The 20,173-nt window shown below is 44.6% G+C and overlaps 1 protein-coding gene across 1 annotated transcript in view; it reads left to right on the top strand.

The window, feature by feature from the left end:
- The window catches only part of meis1b (Meis homeobox 1 b), an 81,086-nt gene that overhangs the window by 36,469 nt on the left and 24,444 nt on the right, over nucleotides 1-20,173 (top strand). The window contains exons 8-9 of the mRNA XM_084021221.1: nucleotides 184-329; nucleotides 19,508-19,584. Coding sequence (XP_083877347.1) covers nucleotides 184-329; nucleotides 19,508-19,584 — 223 coding nt within the window. The remainder of the gene's footprint in view (nucleotides 1-183; nucleotides 330-19,507; nucleotides 19,585-20,173) is intronic.

Consider the following 20,173-nt stretch of genomic DNA (forward strand, 5'->3'; position numbering starts at 1 on the left):
GCCATTCTCCGCTCGCCATTGTTGTAGCTCTATACCCCTCCGTCTGTGCATACAAAGCCCTCCAGAATTCCTCGCGAAATCGTATTTATTCCCTTTGAACGCGGCGGGCGCAGCGAATGCAGGAAGTAAACAAACTGTGTGTCTGATCTCCGCTGTCTCTTCCTGTTTCTCGTCATGTGACAGGCGACGGCCTGGACAACAGCGTGGCCTCGCCGAGCACGGGGGATGAGGATGACCCGGATAAGGAGAAGAAGCGCAACAAGAAGAGAGGCATCTTCCCTAAGGTGGCCACCAACATTATGAGAGCATGGCTCTTTCAGCACCTAACAGTGAGTTGAATGAAACACCATTTGTTCTCCGTTGCTCTTGGTTTCATGTCACGTGTGCACACTTCAGCTTCACTTCAGGGCCACAGGCTTTCTGCTCCCACACACACACACACACACACACACACACACACACACACACACCATCAGTGTATCCCGGTCTGTACGGTGAACACTTCAAAGACACAGGCCTGTGTAATCTGCAGCCGATCTCAGCAGCCATGTGTTCTCATGTGCTGAAACCGAAGAAGGCTGAAGCCGCGGTGAGGAGCCCGTGGCCACGGCCGCAGGTGGAGATGAACCTTATGAAGAGTGAATCTCATTCAAGTCATTATTCCACGGATGCAGCTTGTGGTTGGACTTTAGTTTTAACGGGGAACACCAACGCAGTTGTCATCAGCTGACAGCAGCGCAAATTGTTTTGGGGGAAATGGTGTGGGAAAATGTATTTTAAGGCTGAAATATCGCAATGTGACTGTGAAATTGAGTCAGCACTTAAGAGAATGCTGTCTTGGTTAACAACAAGTTTCCATCATTCCAAACTCGATCGACTCACCAGCCAACATTCTCTTTGTTCTGCCAGAGACGGTTTCTGTATTTAGTTAAGACACATCAGGCAAAAACATTATTCATGGATTGGTCAGACTAGCTGCAAGAAAACATCTAAAATACACATTTAGGTGTTTATTTTACTACTATTTATGTCTGTAGATTAAACCAGAAGTTACCATTAGAAAATGCCTCATTTGCATATTCAAACATAACATTTCAGAAAACGTGTAATACAAAAAAGAACTGTCTTAATCTCAGTAATAGACTGTGGTGATATTTGCTTGTTAAACATCTGACTCTGTTCACTTGTAGCGAGAAGAGTCATGTGACTTGATTCAGCTTCTCTGAGTTCATCTCTGAGGTTTGGTAACCTCTGAGAGAAGGACCCGTTAGCACCTTCTAGTTCTTTAGCACATCCTGTGCTAACATATCTAACATTCAATAATAATAATGTTACTTTGTTAATTATTGATGCCTTGTGGGAAATTCTGTCGTAGATATGTAGAAATAACTCAACTCAACAGTTGAACTTACTCTACTAGAGACTTAAAATAAATGAATAAATTGAATGAAAACAAAATGGCAATTCAGGCTGAATGTCAGGCAGGTTTGCTTGAAAAAAAATGTAAAAGATGATTAATAACAGATCTAAAAAAGGATAAAATGAATCATAAATGCAGTTCATGTGTAAGAAACAGCTTGAAATAGTGACGTTGACATTTCAATCTTGCAATATGTTTCAAAACTCAACCTCAGCCAACGTTGTGTCAGACACTTTCTACTTATGTCAGGAGTTTGAGGAGAACACGATACAGTTTGGCTGAGTGGCTGTTGTTTGAACTGCACACGCCAGCAGGGAGGATGCTGGGAAAAAAGTCCTCCTGTTGGATTATGGATCTTTCTTGTGCTGCACTCTTTATCTATTTATGTGTAGCTTTGCTTTGTTGATGTTGATGGTATGCATCGCATAGTGTCTCCATGACAAATGGAGGGACTTCTTTCATTGTGTAGTGTGGCATATGATAGGTAGAATACACACACACACACACACACACTCACACACACACACACACACACTCACACACACACACTCACACACACACACACACACTCACACACACACACACACACACAGACACACACAGCTGCTTATACTTTTGGTTTCTCTTTGTGCTCTCCATATGACCCTCACCATCTCCTTCATAAACCACCAGCTCTACACACACACACACACACACACACACACACACAAACATCATCATCATCATCATCACCATCATCATCATCACCACACATCCTGAACACTCTGAAAGGAAAGGTGTTTGAAACATACACACTGTGCAAATACGGTTCAGGACACACTTGTCTAGTGAAACACACACACACACACACACACACACACACCTACTGTGTCATATTACACCATGAGTTGGGGCTTATGGGAGGCTCCTGCCCCGTTAGATCTCAAACAGTGGGAAGGATATAAGTGAGTGCCAAGGGAGCAGAGAAGAAGAGGAGGAGAAGGCGAGGAGGTGAAGAGGGGAATAAGGAGGATCCATAAACCTTTTTTCTTCTCCCAGGAAAAGAGAGGAAGAGGAACTAAAACATGCACACATGCAGGCACCATATTGCTTTATGGCACAAAACAGGGGGGAAAAGCTGCGTTTCTCACAGGGCAAGCAGAGAACACAGAGATGTGACGTCAACTGAAAGATGGATGGGGGAAAAAAAAACTTCCGATATGTCTGACCTCTCCGGCAAAGCCAAAGAGAAATGAGAGCCAGGTGGAGAGCAGCAATGTCGTCTCTGTTTACGCAAAATGTGGTCTTCGTTTTGAGAAACACTGGCATTAACGAAACCACTGGTAAACTGATAAACGCTGGCAGTGGTCTCATCTGTTTAAGCTAATCTTTCCTCAGTGTCACCATTCATTTCATCGCCATATGTCTATGCTCCACGTCGCACCTCAGATGCAAAAACATTTATCTTCCACTGGCAGCGGGTCTCTCCGTCTCCGCTGGTACAAACACAAACACGGACATCTGATCCGGCCTCATCCGCAGCATCATCAGCCGGCCCGCCTTTGTTTCTCAGAGGGGTGGAAGATGTGAGTCTGGCCTCTTAGAGATAGACACAATGCCAATTAGACACACACACACACACACGGACGCAGGCACACACACACACACATCCGTTTCCCCGTGCCATCCTGAATACGGGAGTCAGGAGGAGCTGTTGTTTCTCAGGAATGAAGTAGAGACAATGGAACAGATTAGGGGAGAAGTTTGGATCCCCACCTTGATGTATTTTCTGTTATTCGCCCTCACACTTGGACCCTCAGGGGAGTTCCCATTGCAGCGAAGCGGAAGGGGAAGGTGGGTGGCAAAGTGAGACTGCGAGTGCACCAGCCGGGTAGGTGGTAGGTGGCATTCACAGGCTTGTTTTGAAGTCGTTTCTGCATCTCACTTATCCATCAAGGATGCTATTTTTCCCAGTGTCTTGCTCTAGCAGGAACTGATTTTAAAGCAGGGAGCGCCCTGTTTGTAAGCATGGACGTAGTGAATATCCCCCATGAGCAGGAAGACAGTGACGACTGCTCTATTCTGTTGTTTGCCTTATTAATGAAAATGAATATTCCTGATTATACGCAGCCATTCCCACACAATATTCTCGTCACGCATGTCTTCATCTGAAAATGCACCACTCAGAATAAGGCCTAATTCTGAATATGACGTTGATATGATCCGTGTCAAAGTTGGAATATTGTGGACTAACACTGGCATGGAAACGTAAACACAGAACAGTAGCAGGGAGAGAGATGTTAGAAATGCCTCTATGTGCTGTGTGATGGATGGAGTGACAGGTAGAGCGTTGGTATTGAATTTGTGATGATGACGACAGCCGCAGCTCGCCGGCTTCCCTTCCAACACGCCCAGTGAGCTCACCTTGTATCGCGGGGCTTTGTGGGACAAATCCATCAGAAGAATTTGGTCGTTCTGCCGTGACTTGGAGCGACGAGCAAACATGCTGTCAGCCACGCTGCTGTAAAGTTGGTGGGGAACCAGAATGAAGGGCAGGGGAGGGGCTTTCCACTGGTGTCCTCAGCTCATGTGGATCTTTGCTTTCCATCGACATTCTCAATTAGTTGTGACTGCTGGCAGTCATTTGGTCTCACTAACAGGACGGGACATTTTCTATTTTTATTTTGTTTTTATGGTTTAACGTTACAAGGACAGTGCACATTAATAGACATTCATGTTAATGTGCCAGTTTAGCCATCTCATTTTTAACCACGCAGCGGGAACGACAGCTACACATTAAAACACAAACAGCAACACTTATATCACAATACACTTCATAAAATCCATGAGATACTTAGAGAGGGTAGATATCTAATGCTTTTTACAGAAATAACTAACAGCTTTATGTTTTGCAAAATGATTCAAGTTGTGGAATCATCTCCGGAGCGATTGCATAACCAGCTGAGCTCTCGTTGCTTCGTGTTGCAATCAAAGAGACGAGCAGGCAGATGAAAAAATAGCAAGTATCCAGTCTGTGTTTTCCTCCTATTGTGCATTTGGAATCTGCCCCCCCCCCCCCCCCCCCCACTCACCCATCCCTCCCTCCTCACAAATGGTATTTTCTTGTTTAATTTAACAAGAAATGAGTAGTAAATGAAAGCTCAGGCCTCAAATCCCCAACGCGCCCTGTGCTCTGCTCTCCACTCCCCTATGAAAAGGCAATTTGTGAAATTATGTGATAGAGTAATTAGATGGAATTCACCCCCGCCTCCTCACTACACACACCGCCCGTCCCCCCCTTTAGATTGTTGCCCTGCTAAACTGAAGTAGGTGTGTGTGTGTGTAAGACAGGGGGGGCTTGGCATGCAGAGTGTTAGCATCGGTGTATTAGCCTGGCAGACTGGGACACACACACTCTCATACACATTATCACTAACACTCTGCCATTCTGGCTCTCCTCCCCTCCTATTTGTACACAGACTCAGTGTAACGAGGGGCAGCCGTGATCGCAGCTCATAAAAGAAGCCAACCCGCAAACCCTCAATGAGCTGCTTTTCTTCCCTCCTCCTCCTCCCCCTTTCTCCTCTTAAAATGTGTAAAACGCACATAGAGAGAGTATAAAATATCCAACTGGAAGGCATAATCCGCCGTTAATACAATTAGAGGCTAATTTAACCGCTCGTATACGCAGATGTAGCTGAGCTAGGGGGAGCGACGTTACCCCCCCACCTCCGCCCCCGCCGCCCCACCCTTGGAATTGTTTTTTTTTTTTTCAACACAGCAGCGTGCAGCAGGCGTTTGAGCAGAAACAGGTGTGAAAAGCAATATAATTCATTTCTGCGCCGGCAGAGGAGGGCCACGCTGTCGTGGGCCCTGGGTGGGAGGGGGGTGACAGGAGGTGATGGATGGATGGATGGATGGATGGATGGATGGATGGATGGATGGATGGTTGGAGAGGTGCGCTAATCATTAAAGGCAGCCTGTTTTCCCTTCTTCCTTGTCAAGCTCCTCAGTAAAATTGGAGGCTGCAATAGACAAAATAATATTTTTTTGTGATTTTAGTAGCAATTAATTGATGCCGTGACTGTAAAAACACAACAGGAAATTCAAATCAGGAGTGAGAATAGAGAATAGAGAACAAACAGTCAATATGAACATTCATCCCATTGTTGCTGGATGGTGTGAACTCCAGACCTATCACTTCCTGAACGCCTCAGCTAAGAGAACACAAACCAGATATGTCGAGTCTCATCTGAACAACAGAAGGGAGGGAGCGAAAAAAAAAAACTTTTGAGGTCAGAGTTCACCATTGCCTCAGATGCCATTAGTCTTCGACTGTTTATTGCTGGAGCCTGGACATGTCAGCACCCTGCTCACCCAGTGCAGCTCAGGTCTGGAAGGGTGTTATCCTGCTGCTCCAATCAGGTTTGTCCACGCCAAATGATCCCTTCATTCTAAAACTAAAACTAAAACTAAATTTCCTTCATGGCGCGCTGTTCACACTTTTCATGCTCACGGCGATGCAAGTAATTTACTAGAATCTGTACAAAACAGACATAACAGGAGCCAGGACAATTTCAAACTTTCACCAGTACTTAGGGACATGCAGCGTTGAAAGTCCTGTGTTGTTGGACCCACCTGCCCACTAATAGCATTTAATAGGTCTGATGACCCTTCTGGCTGGACGTTCTTCAGAGAACGCATTAAAAGTAACAAAATAAGGCTTTGTTTGGTATCGTGTATCATGGTTACCGTTGTATGAGGGTTACTGTAAAGTGATGAGAACGGCATGATGACCTACAGTGTTTCATGTTGCATAGCTGCACTATGGAGTTCCTGTGGATTGCTGTTAGACTTGTTTGTCTTACACATCCACACAGCACAAATTAATCACTTATGAAAAATGGTTTCAATTTCCTCATTAATAGCTATGAAAAGACATCAGGAATGCAGCTTGAAGAGGAGGGAAAGAAATCAGCTGACTATGCGTTTTCATTTAATTATTCATCAGCGGCAACAAAGGCACGATGTCCGTCTTGGTACAGTAAAGAAATTCGGCCAATATAGTGGCCTGTGTAGCCTGGTGTCTCCAATTAGATCTTAATTTAATCTAAGTGGCAGGCAGAATCTTAGGCGCCACTGCATCGGGGATTTCAAAGAGGTCCTAACAGGGGACAGACAGACGGACAGACCTGCCAACGGCCTGGCGTGACACTGACGAGACAGAACGGCGCAAAACAAGCTGGTCTTATATTCAGCATTTTTATTCAAATCTCTGGGAAGGGAAAGGGCTTTGGGCTGTGTGTGTGTGTGTGTGTGTGTGTGTGTGTGTGTGTGTGTGTGTGTTTGTACGAGGGCATTTGGAAGACTTGTACACCAATCACAGGAGTGGTTGGTGTCAAAGAGGAGGCAGCTGAGTCAACCTGCCTACCCCCGCAACACGCACACGCACACACACACACACACACAGACACACTGTGCCCCAACCCCCACATTACCCCACACCTTGTAATGAAAACATCATCAATTATCCCTCTTGACAGGCCCCAGGGAGTGAAGGCAGACATCTCTCTTTGGGGGCTTCTCTTTGTGGACTGACCCTCACACACCTCGCTCCTCACACTCTTTCCAACCATTTCATGAGCGTGCATGTTGTTGTTTTTTTTTTTTACTGTGTGTCTTAACAGCTGATGAAACGTCTTCTCAAGGAGGGTAGACGACGGATAGTAGATAGTAAGACTATTGGAGGTGTGTGTGTGTGTGTGTGTGGGGGGGGGGGGGGGGGGGTCTGGGGGGGTTCTGGGGGTTTTTGGTGGAGAGGGGGTTATGGTCTGGCCTGGCGAGAGGGAAACCATCAGTCCTGACTCCTGAAAGGCCATCTGTTCCATGATTGATGGAGGGAGTGATGGATGGAGGGATACAGTAGATGAGGAGAAAGACTGACACATGGCAGATGTTGGCGGTTCAGAGGATGTATATTAGTTTGCAGAAACACCAGAGTGATATTTGATCGTCTTTTATGACATCGATTGATCATACGCTGATCCTCATGTCTTCATTTTTTTCGAAAACAAACCTCCTTTATTCTTTTGTGATTTATTTTTCCCTTTATCTTGGTACAGATGTAGTTTAGTTACTCTAGACTTCCCATTCCACCTAAATGCAGTTCATAAGTGTTCAGAGGTTTTTCCAGAATACAATTCAGGGGGGGGTTGACTGCAAACTATAAATTATTTAAATTAACTTTTGTGTCAATGTTTCCCTCCACAGCTCTGTCTGTATGGCAGTGCTATTGGTTGAATCCTAGTCACATGTTACATGGTAATAATTTGCTTAACTTGTTTAACATATCAGTTGATTTGGTTTCATCACATCAAGTTAGTTTACAGGAAAGTCTAAATAAAAACACATTTTATGTAATATGAATATATCTTCTATAATAGAAGAAGAATATTCCCTGACTGTGAGGTGATATGAACATTTTATTACCTAAAACAAACACAGTAAGGTCAGCTTTTCAAATTGAAAGAATTTGTTTAAAAAAACAATAATTCAGAATAATAATAATTAGTATTCTTAAACATTGTAAATGACAAAAGTGCATATATACTATTTATAAAAAGTATGTAATATTTCTATATATATATATATATATATATATATATATATATATATATATATATATATATATAACCCCTAACCTTTTAAAATATACATGCCCCGTTACATTTCTGTCAACCCTTTATTTCAGGGGTTTCTCCTACTTTCTCCCCTCCTCTGTTACTTGTATCGTTTTACCCCTCTATTTAAAAGCCCTCTAGGGCAGTTAACTTTTAATTCATGCCACCTTTGAACTTTCCCAAAATGTCTGCCATGGATCTGGACCAAAGGCAAGCATGTGTGCGTGTGTGTTGATCTGGCCTTAGTCAAGGGGCGGCTCGGTGTGTTTCCTTGAGAACGTGAGAACTTTACAGACCCTCAAGGTCGCTCGGTAGCGCTGGAGGGGAACACCAGATCTAACATGGCTTCCCAGAACACACACACACACACACACACACACACATTCGTGTTGAGTTCATATCTGAAGTAGAAACGTCTTTTTATTTTCTGTTTTTACAAACCGTCTTAGACGTTACAACTGGCTCAATAACAGCTCAGTGGTTGCTTTTTTAGTGGTTTTAAAATGTTCGAATAATTAAACACTAGGGCGAGATAATATTTAATCTCCTCAAATACCTTGTCAGCATCACTACCATCTTCCACCCCGCCCCTCATATAATTTCATAGCTGGGAAACTATGAAACAGTTCAGTGTGCGGTTTCATTGTTGTACGTCTGAGTGATTGATGGCTTCATGCTGAAGCTGTGTTTCACACTAGTTCCATTTTTCATTATCAGCTGGATGTGATAAGGTTGTGTGTGTGTATGTGTGTGTGTGTGTGTGTGTGTGTGTGGGTGTTTGTCTTCAGAGTGGACGAAGGCCAAATGACTCGGATGTGTCAAATTGTTCTTGGTTTGGTACCCACTAATCAGTTTACGAGGATTTGCAAATCTTGAAGAAGAGGCTGCCCTCATACACACACACACACACACACACTTTTACATAGGCCCACAGCAGTGATGTCAGTGCTTGGGTGGGGTGTGGAGTTCCCCACCATCACTGTGGTATTTATTGGAGAGTGAGTGGTAAGTCGACGCGCTGACGAGTCGGGGGGAAAAATATTGTCATAATTCTGTGGTTAGCATGGAATGATTCTATCCAACAGTTAGAGATTAGCAATGCTAGCACTTTAGCCTCTCATTCCCACTGTAAACAGATCCATTAGCTACTTCATTCCTTTTATTTTTTTGGTTTAAAACTCCTTAAATGCAACTTTGGCAGCAAAACTGTTCACCCCCACAGAGTTTAGCATAGCTTCTGAGCGTAGCATGATTTTGTTCCGTCAGTGATTTATTAAATCTGCTAAGTGTGAAATCACATTAGCGCTAGCTGTTAGCCATTATCCATTAGGCTGTGTTTGGTGATCCAGAGGATTGTGGGATCATTTTATGGCTGGAGTCAGCAGCTCGATACCTTTTACTTACAGCAACTGCAGCAGCGTGCCCTAGATACATCCAGCCTGCATGTGTGTGACTGTATATGCAGTCCTGCTGCTATTTGGATGTGTCAGCTTCACGTCTGCCTTGTAAACGCTGCCTTGTGTGAGCGTGCGTGTCTTTGTCTCTCGATCCCGTGCGCGTGCCCGAGGGATCCTGTGGCTTCGCCGTCGTGGTAATCGGTTTGCGCGTCGGCTGAACTAATTTATCAATTCAGTTCCTCCCACTTGTATTCTCTCCCAAGCGTGAACCCTCCTCTCTCTCCCTACACTCTGTCTCCCGCTCAGACAAAACACTTCTTTCTGAAATAAAACCATAAGGGATTCCTATCTTTTATGCATGCTTTCTGCCTCTCTTCACTTCCCTCTCACTCTCCTCTCTTCCTCCCTCTCACTCAATCTTCCTATAATGTACAGCTGCCTTGCATTTTAATGGCCTCCAACCATGATATCATAGTAATATCGGTGCACTTTCGCTGTTTCAAAGGCATAGGGAAAGAGGCTATGATTTATAGATGCCATATCTGGCTATATCTATCCATAACTCATCATTTTACACCTGCTTGTCTCATAATGTTATGATTGAAGTTTGGTGCATGAAAGCGCTGCGGAGTCAGGTGGCGTGGAGCGTGTGCCCACGGGGCCGGGTGGTGTGTTTACACACGGCCAGCTGACCCAGGGTGCCTCCGCCGAGCGGGGCGGTCAGGTGTGCGTTTGTGCCGCGTGGCACATGTGCATCACGTACTGTTGTCTGCTTCCGTGTGTGAGGATGTGTCCAGCGGAGTAAGAGAAATCATGGCTAGTGAAGCAGCTGGTCAATGCAGGCAGGAAATAACTCGTGGCGGAGGAGTCGGATGGAGCCGAACGCACACCTTCTTTCTTTTCACCATCCCGTCTTCCTTTTGCATCTTTTCTTTCGGACATAATCCTCGTGTCCTTCTTCTTTATTTATTCCTCGGTCTTCCAACACGCTCTCTGCACATTTCTCTCCTTCCACTCTGTGAAGTGTGCTGCTGTACAGTGTTAGCGATGGCGGGGGGAAGTGAACGGGGCTGAGGGCGCTGCTCACTTGTTTGTCACGACAGATTAAGTCATTGATTTGTAAAAGTGGTGCACTTGTGAGAAGGCCCCTCCGCTGGCTGAGGACGAGGAAGGAGAGGGGGGGGGGGGCATTTGGTTGTGAAGAAACGGCGGTGAGGATAAAAAATGAGGGCTGACGGTAAAGACAGGAGTTAAGTGGAGGTGGAGAGAAAAGAGTGGAGAAAAAAAGGAGGCAGTGTGAGATAGTTAAGGGAAAATGCTAAATATAGAACAGAGGGGATGGAGGGGGGAGACGGGTGAGAAAGATGCAGGGATGAGAGGAAGGAGGGAGGGGTGTGTGGCTGTACTTTGAATGACAGAGATGTCAGAGGAGGCAGAGAGGAAGCTTCATCTTTCAATAGCGCTGGCTGCGTCCTCCTTCCCGCTTCAAAGAGCATAAGGGAGCAATTGTTAAGTTACCTAGTTTCAGCTCAACCCCCCCACCCCGGGTTCCTTTCACCCCCCTCGGGGCCAACGGTGAGTTTCTAATTAAAACGTCGGAGGCCAAAAGGGTAATTATGATAATAACATAATAATATCGCCAGGGTTATTAGAATGTTCTGCGGTCCCCAAATTGCTTCCTCGGAGGGATCAGATTTCAGCGGCATTACGTAAAGTCAAATTTCCTTGAAAGTCAGGTGAAATGAAATGGATTCCCCCACGGTTGAGGTGCAATCTGACAATCTGATTGCCTCTTGGCACTGAGTCTAAAAAAAGCTCTTTAGTTTCCCATCATACCCCCCCTTGCTTACTCTTTAGCTCAGTTTAGTCAGAAAGCGTTCTCCTTTGTGTAATAGTCTGTTGCTCTCCCGTAACAGCACTTTGTTTCTCGGTGGGACGAGCGCCGCGCATCGCAGCCGCGTCTCACAGGTGAACATTTATTTCTAAGCTGCCAGGATGCTAGCCCCGAACCCCGTAGCTGGGAGCTAGCACGCCGCTGCTTCCAGGGGCATCCCGCTGACTTCCTCCCCGCTTGCTTTGCTACCTGACTGGGGTAAGGCCTTGCCGATCCCCTCCTCCTCCCCGATTACACACCCCCTCAGCCCCGAGGCAGCCCACCTCCAGCTGTGGCTGCCGTTCGCTCCGCCGCTTGGTGCAAGCACCCGATTGCTTTGGAGTGCCTCCCCTCGCTCAAATAGGCAGTAATTACGGGCTTAAATAGGTTTAGTGGTCCAGCAAACTACATAATCACCCCCTGAATTAGCCCCAGCTCATCAGCCTCAGTCCAACGAGCAGCGTTTACCACTAGCACTAGCTAGCGCGCCGCACCCCTTCCCTTTATTGCACAGAGGGAAGCACAGCAGCAGGTGTTGTGCAACATCCGGCTCCCTTAATAAATTTAGCCTCCCCTGAGCTGGAATGGGGCGGACTAATGAAGCACGCCCTCGCTGTCAGTGAAAACAACCGCGCGTAGAGCACACAGTAAGATGCTTTCCTTCAGTATCAACAGACCTCACCCTTTACATGTTGAACACAACAATGCAGCACTTTGTGAAGACTCGGCCATGAGCACACATGCAATAAGCTTCAGTATACATACAAGCTGCAGACCCACCCAAACTGTAAAGCACACTGATCATTTTTCACATCCTGCAGCTCCAGTGATGGCTGCTGCCCCATGTTGTGTTATCTGCCCTCAGAGTTTTTAGGAAAGCCATGAATGATGCTAATCATCAATTATCAGTGGAGGAGCTGGTAATCCTGTACATTGTCTAATCCACTTTGTACCAGAGCTTTAATGACATACTTTTCACCCTTTTGCCTCAACAGCTAACTAGATTTATCTCATTCCCATAGGCGAGAGCGCTGCGAGAATTCCCTAAATCAACAAAAGCTGCCTTTTTTGAGGGGGGAAATGCTCATTAATGAATGAAAAGCCAGAGAACATCTGTTTTTTCCTTCATTTTCTTTATCTTCAGAGGAAGATAGAGAGATTTGATGACAAAAACATTTTGAAAGGGGGTTTCTTTGCCATTTCTGGTGCGTATATCGGGGTTTCTAACAAAACAAAAAAAGCGGTGATGAATTATTCATGGTACAAGCTTGAGTTGGTTTACCGTAGTCCAACGCCATAAAAGAGGCCGTTTTTTGTGTGCGCGTTGCAGCCCTGAGACGGGGGCGTTTATTTTGCAGACTTTGCAGAGGGGCACTCTCAGACTCTCCCTCTGTCGCTGGTTCATTTTGAGTCTCTCAAAAGATCTGTTTTTGCTCTGTTTTGTTATTTTGCACTGGAGCAGCCCGAATCAGAGGAAATTAGGTTAGCAGTGCTTTGTTTTTTTTCTGTTGTTGTTTTGTTCGCTCTCACTCCCCTTTTTTCCCTTCTTTAATCCCCCCCCCCCCTTTCTCCCAGAGCCAGCTTTGTTGCTGGGTCCCTGCTCCCTAATGAAGTCAAAAGGATGTCAGTTGATGCCACCTACACAGAAAGGAATTTGAAATGGCGTACAGTAGCTCTCGCGGGGCTGCGTGAACACACATACGTGTGGAAAAGGACGAAACTCCTGAATGAGCAGGACATTTTGGACGCTTGTTGCATGAGATACAACAGGGCTCACAGTTGGGATCGCTTGTTTTAGAGTCTGCTTGCGCTCAGGGTTCTGGGCATTTGTTGTTAGCATAACAATGTGCTCGCCTCCCCAAATATTTAACGTAATCTCATACACGTCTGGCTCCACTTCCAGGAAACGTGTGTGTGTGTGTGTGTGAGTGTGTGTGTGTAAGACAGTTTGGTATGATACTCTTATGCCCTGCTAGCCAAAAAGGCCCCCGGATTAGCCGTCAGGCATTCCTGATGGGCAGCTCGGTTACCACGGAGATTTGACCTGGGAACAATGAGGGGAACAGACCTGGCCAAGTCGAGGCTTTTCACTTTTACCTCAACCGACATATGAAAGTCAGTAACGATGCATAATGTTGTTGGTGTTTGGGGTCGTTGGGTTTCTGTGTCCAACAAGCTCCGTCAGAAGCTCCAACGCTTCCAACTCTGACGCTCTACCTTCCCCTCTAGCATCACTTTGCCCATGTCAGTGACAGCATGTCAATATACACTTCATACATTAAAATAGTGTCTTTTCAGAATAAACTTCACATGAAGTTAGGTTTGGGCAAACCTAACCTGGTTACTAATGACTGACGTGACATACCGTTTACTTTTTGTTTCACACGGGACCCTAACATCTGTCTCCTGGATGAAAGTCCTGTTTTTGTTTGACTGTCCCTCCCTGTGTGGACCATCTCTCTCTTTATACGACTAGAAAAGTAAATTGTTGCACATTATCAAGTTGTTTACTGTGATTCGTGGCATCCTCGTGCCTCCTGGCGAACCCCAACCATCTGCTGGTAAAGTAAGCTTGAATACCATTGACCCACGTCTGTTATCCACAGATTGTGCAGTGTCATGGCCTCTCTTTTTTTTTTAAGCGCGTCACATGACTGTGGCAACATATGATTTTCCTCCCTCTTATTCCCCCCTCCATCCTGTTTCATGGTTGCAGTTTTATAAAACTAATGTGGCGTGTCAAGCCTTTTTAATGGGATGCAGAGGCTCGGGAAGCGCGGCTTTAAATAGAAATATATGCAACGATAACAGCGTAACGTTAGCGGCTAAAGAAGGAACAGGACTGAAGAGCACTGTGGCTGCAGTGAATTGGTTAACAAAGATGGAATCACATTTGCATGTCTAGTATTTGGATGCCAAAAGAAAAAGAATCAGGGTGTTGTTTTGTCAGTGGTTATGACATTTTAAAGGGGAGGGGGGATACCTTATTTTTGAGTCAAGCCAAATTAAAAGTTCTGAGTTTTTGGAGCAGAGAGAGAGGAAAGAGCGAAGAAGTGGTTTTGCTGAGAAGGCGAGATGAAGAGACGAGAGAACAGCAGCGAGATAAAACACATTTCTGAAATAACTCTTCGTGGTGAAGTGGAGCATCCTCGACAAATGAGTGACTCAGAGTTTCTTCTCCGTCTCTGTCTTATTGCTTCCGAGGGGCCTGAGTTGAAGCTTTATACACTTTAAAAATAAGATTTGGGGAGCCGTGACCTTTAAGAAGTTCTCCACGTCTGTAAAGGTTTTGGTGAGTTCTTGCTCCTGCAGACGAGAGTGAGATTGTTTGGGCAGTTTGTCCTGTAAAGGTCAGGAGGTTCAGTGGACACAATCGAGCGGTGTGTGTTGTGTAAGTGACCCTGATCGTGGCACCGGGCACAGAGCTGGCGAGCCGTTCTAGCTTCGGGTTTCAGAATCATAGCTGTGCAGCTTGTGTGAGGTGATAGGGTCACGTAATATTTTCTCTAATGTAATATTACTTCTGTAAGTCCGTTTTTGATGTTTCAACAGTCTGGTCCGGAAATAAGTATGTTTTGCTGGAAAGGTAATTGAGAGATCAGTTTAGTTGTATGGGTTGATTATTTAACTCATAATGTAATCAGATTACTACTTTTGCAGCTCCACCACCCAGAATAGTTTCCTCCCGGGTTAGATGCAGGCCAGTGGGAGTAAAGAGGGGTCTTGCAGAATATTTAAACCATTATCGCTCTCTCTCTTTTTTTAAAATTTAAACCCCTGGGGCTCCAGATAACCATTTCCATGTCTCCTCCTCCCCTCCATCTTCCCTCTTCCTCCCCGTCCTCCTCTCCGTCTATCTATCCCTCTCTTGTTCTTGTCTGAGGGAGTCAGAGAGGAAGACGGTCAGACAGGGAGGGGATGTTCCTGATGCTCTGTTACTCACACACACACACACACACACACACACACACGCACACTGCAGAGATGCAAACACACACAGGCAAAATGTTTGACTCATGTGGACACACACACACACATGCAAACACACAGACACACACACACACCACGGATTGATAAGACACACAGAAGGGAGAAGCGAAAACACCCCCCTCCTGGCACCCACATGCTCGGAGCCCAGCAGAGAGCGAGCGGCGAGCAGGGTGGAAATTCTCATGAAAGGAGTTGTATATTTGGAGAAGACATATCATTAAGATAGGCGGAGGGAAGAGGGAAGGGAGGGAAGGATGCGCAGAAACTTTCCATCTGCTCTTTTAAAGAACATGTTATTGCTTTACTCACTAAAGGGCTCTCTCTCTCTCTCTCTCTGTCTCTCTCTCAACCCACTGAACCGTTGCCAAAGGCCGTTAAGACACCAGAATCACTCGCAGACGATATTAAAACTGGGCGACTTGTTGCTCAGCGAACAACTAAATCAAAGTGTTTTGACAGATAAGAGCTTAGAAAAAATGGAAAAAAGATAGGAGGTCCAAACCAGTTTTGATGCGCTGATTTTGAGGTCATGCCTTCCTGGTAACGTTTCCATTTAGTGTATTTTATGATGTACGTGGAATTGTGCAATAAAAAGTAGCAATACCACAATGTAAGAACCCTGAAGGAATAAGCTACTTTTACCTGGAACCATTTACTCATATTATAAGAACCAGATCCTCCAAACGGCCCTCCCTTCCATACTTGAGTAAATCTACTCGGTTACGTTCCACCGCTGGCAGGATGTGTGTGGAACAGAGCGCACTCATGCACTTTTTCTTTTTCCCAGTGCTGCTGTCTGAGATGGCGCGCATGTCTGACTGTGTGTGACTAGCTGTGTATATCCGTCGGCCTGCGCTCTGGGAAGCTGGAGGGAGGGAAGCGCTGAAACAGGGTGTATTTGTGCTGCGACTGTGTCCCCTGGCGTGGCCGCGGCCCCCCGATATCACGAGGCAGACACTCCTGCTTCCACTGATGTACGACACGTAGAATGGACACACTGATCCCTTCATGTTCAATCAGCTTTGTCTGTCGGGGGGGGACGGGACTTTAAAGACACATGATGAGCTTCAATATGTGCTCAGTGTGTGTGTGTGCATACATGTAAGTGCTCAATGCGTCAAACATCAGCACAACACAAGCCCTTAAGAATAATGTTTCCCCACTTTTAACACGTGGGAAGGCGAGTGGAGATCTGCGGTTATTTGAGTTCTGATATCTGATCAGTGGACTGTATGGAACATACTTCCTTGCACTCACACACACACATAATATATGAATGGACAGACTGTTCACACACACACACACACACACAAATGGTTGGGGGAAAGAAGTGGACACATATTTGGCCAGAGGCGACAATGCAATTATAACTTAGCGCATGAAATTAGCCTCCTTGTGTTCTCATTCCCCACAACCAATCACATGGACAAGGGAAGGCTGGGAAAAAAAATCACCCTCCGCTCTCCCTCTCTGCCGGCTCGTCCCAGCATTAAACACAATCCTGTTCATTATGCGCTGAGAAAACTGTGATGAAAAAAATGAAAACGCTGGCGCCGCACTGATTTTGCACGTCTGATTGACTACTAAGTGTGTGTGTGTGTGTTCTTGTTAGACATACTAGATATATCTTACAGCAGCATAATGTGTGGTGCCTGTTGGTCATTGAATAAGTGGCTGGGTGTCGGGGGGTTCCGCTCCTATCAGGCAGATCATGGCAGACTTCCACCGTGTTGCTCTCGTGATTATTAGGTTGTTTATTCTGTACACATGACATCCACTGCACTTCTGTCCATCACTGTCTCTCACTGAGGTCCCTTTCATTTTCTCCAGGTTTTTTAGGGAGTTTTTCTTAATCCCATGCAGCGGTGCTGGGACAGAGGCCGTTGTATGTTGTATTGAAAAGTCCTCTGAAGCAAATTTGTGATTAGAAATAAAATTGAATTGAATTGAAAATTGAATCAATGTACTCGGACAGAAATAGAAATAGCGGCTAGAAGCAAGGACAACAACGCTGGACAATATATGAATGTAGAATATATGAATATAGGAGTTGTAAACAAAGCAGACTAAATACTGACTGGATATATGATTGATTATGTGGCATATACATTATACTGTACATGCAGCGTGTATGATTAATATCGACATAACGGATGATGTGTGTATATATTTAAAAAGATACTGTTAAATCATAATTATAACGGCAGCAGAGGATGCTTTGGTATAAGAGGGTTATTGACACTGTGAGGCTGACTTAACCGATCAGTAGAGAATAAGAAAAAAAAGTCAATTTGAATGTTTGTTATGGAAGTTTTATGGAAGGAAAAAAGGGTGTTTTTTTGATAGGTTAAATATCTGTTGTTCCTTTTGACATTGTTTGAATTAATAACAGATCGTGGGGAAATTAGCTCACAACGTCATTTTTTTTATTTAATTCAAACAAAGCAATCCTCACCTCTGCTTGGCAAATTAATGAACTTCTTTGGTTATTTCTGTATATTTTTTTGGATGATCTATACATTCTAGTTTGTGCTGTCCCTTCAACACTCCCCCCCTTCCTCCCCCCTCCTCCCCTCCTGTTTTATGGCCTGCCGATGGTGTTGAGCACAGTCCATGTCTTGTCCCAGTCATGAACAGCACATTGTCCTCCAGGAACAAGGCCCCGCACAACTGTGATACCCCTCCACACACACACTCTAATATAAATCAACACGCTGCCTGAGCTCACATTCATCCAATTTATTCATTCTAGATATTTAAACAGGTGGCTCGACTTTAACTCTTCTCCAGGAGAAGTTTGTTTTGTGTTCCCAACAATTCAGCTTTTGTCTTGTCATGCATTCATGTGTCATATTTATGACACACACATATATATATATATATATATATATATATATATATATATATATATATATATATATATATATATATATATATATATATATATATATATATATATAATGTCAGAGTCAAGTCGCACAAGTCGTACAAGTACAAGTCGCCTTGTTGTAATTGTTATGTCATTTTACTGTCAGATACTTTGATTTCAAGACTGGACATTAGATTAATGGAGATCCATTTATAATTAAATCAGATCTATGGTTGATTTTAAATTTGTTTTATTGGTATTTAAAGCTATTTTGAAGATATGATGTTCTCATACATAACAGGATGTCTGTCATATGTGCCAGATCATCAGATTCTAGACTATAAACCGTTTCAAGGACTCCAAAAAGAAAAGTTGCCAAATGAGTGACTCAGACTGTTTGAATGTTCTCTGTAATTCTGACTCCATGTTGGTTGTATCCTCTTATTGTTTTGGGATTTTGTTGAGGCTCTCGGCCCTTTAACATAACGTTTTATATCTTTTATTATTCAACCTTTATAAAGGCTTTGCATTGCCTTGTGTACCTCTATATGCCTGCATTTTACATATGAAAGGTTCTATATGAATAACATTATTATTATTATTATTATTATTATTATGACAAAATGACTTGAGGAATGTCCTGTTCCTGTGTGAAGATGGTCCTGAGAAGGATGAAAGATTCCTCTGCTTCAGGTTTCTTCCAGTGCAATTAAACGGTGAAAGTGATGCCAGCGAAGTGGCCGCGCTGTTATTGTACCGACTGCATTAAAGCAAACAGCAGCCAAGCAGACAAGAGATTTTTACATTCTCGTGTCTGTATTCCATCGGGTTAACGTTACATATTCCCAGCTCGCTGATTACATATGCAGCGGGGTGAAAGGGGGGCCGTCGACGCGAATATATTTGTGTAAGAGGCTGCCTAATTACCAGAGCTGGTTCTCCACTTCACTTAACTTTCTAATTGGCTTGCCTTTTTGGCTGCCATTAATTACAAGATTTCATATTCCATTAATGATTGTGGGGGAGGGAGGCACGTGCACACGCTCACACATCCTTCCAGCATATATCCAGATACTGACACCTACACGCCAATGAGCATGAGCACACGTCTCATTGTCTACCTCTCATTACGCCGTGTGATTGTGTCTCTCTCTGTGTAACCTGTGGCCTCGCAACAAGGCTCTGTTTACGCAAAGGCACGTTAAAAATCCCCTTTTTCTCAGTAGCAAGAAGCTTCATTAAACAATTTGTTGGTCGGCCTTTTTTTGCTCAAAGATGTTGTGTGTGTCTCTCCCGCAGCATCCCTACCCGTCAGAAGAACAGAAGAAACAGCTGGCGCAAGACACGGGCCTCACCATCCTACAAGTGAACAACTGGTGAGTCTTTGCAGAGTTTACATGCAGTCAGTTCCCGGGCTCCACAGCCCCGGGCTATCCAAGTTCTTAATGATCGGAATTAATGCCTGCACTCCACGCCTATTTCCATCCTATGCACATGCACACACACACACACACACACACACACACACACACACACACACCACTTAGCGAATCATCCTCACCTAGATCAATCCATCTAAAGAGATATGGCCTGGAGTGATTTTCCAAACCAACAGTCCAAACATGAGCAGTCCATGTTAATTAAGAGTCAAACTACCATCTGAAAACATCCAATAAAATCACCCGACATGCAAGTTGGATGATTTTATTGGGTGTTTTTTTTCCAGTCATACAAGAAAGATTACTGAAAAAGTGGTAGCTCTGAGACTAATTATAGTTTGATTTCTTTTTGCGTGAGTGGATTTTCTTTTGGTAGCACCTTTTTTTTTTTTAACCTGATCAACATTTGTGTTAATGAGTCAGTGAACATCTCATTCAGCATTTATACACAGTTTATGCACCGTGTTGTCCTTCAACACCATTTCCGAGGCCTGCTCTCCTACAAATATCATTCCCACACAACGAA

This window comes from Eutrigla gurnardus (genome assembly GCF_963514095.1).
Source record: "Eutrigla gurnardus genome assembly, chromosome: 11".
NCBI classification, from domain to species: Eukaryota; Metazoa; Chordata; class Actinopteri; order Perciformes; family Triglidae; genus Eutrigla; species Eutrigla gurnardus.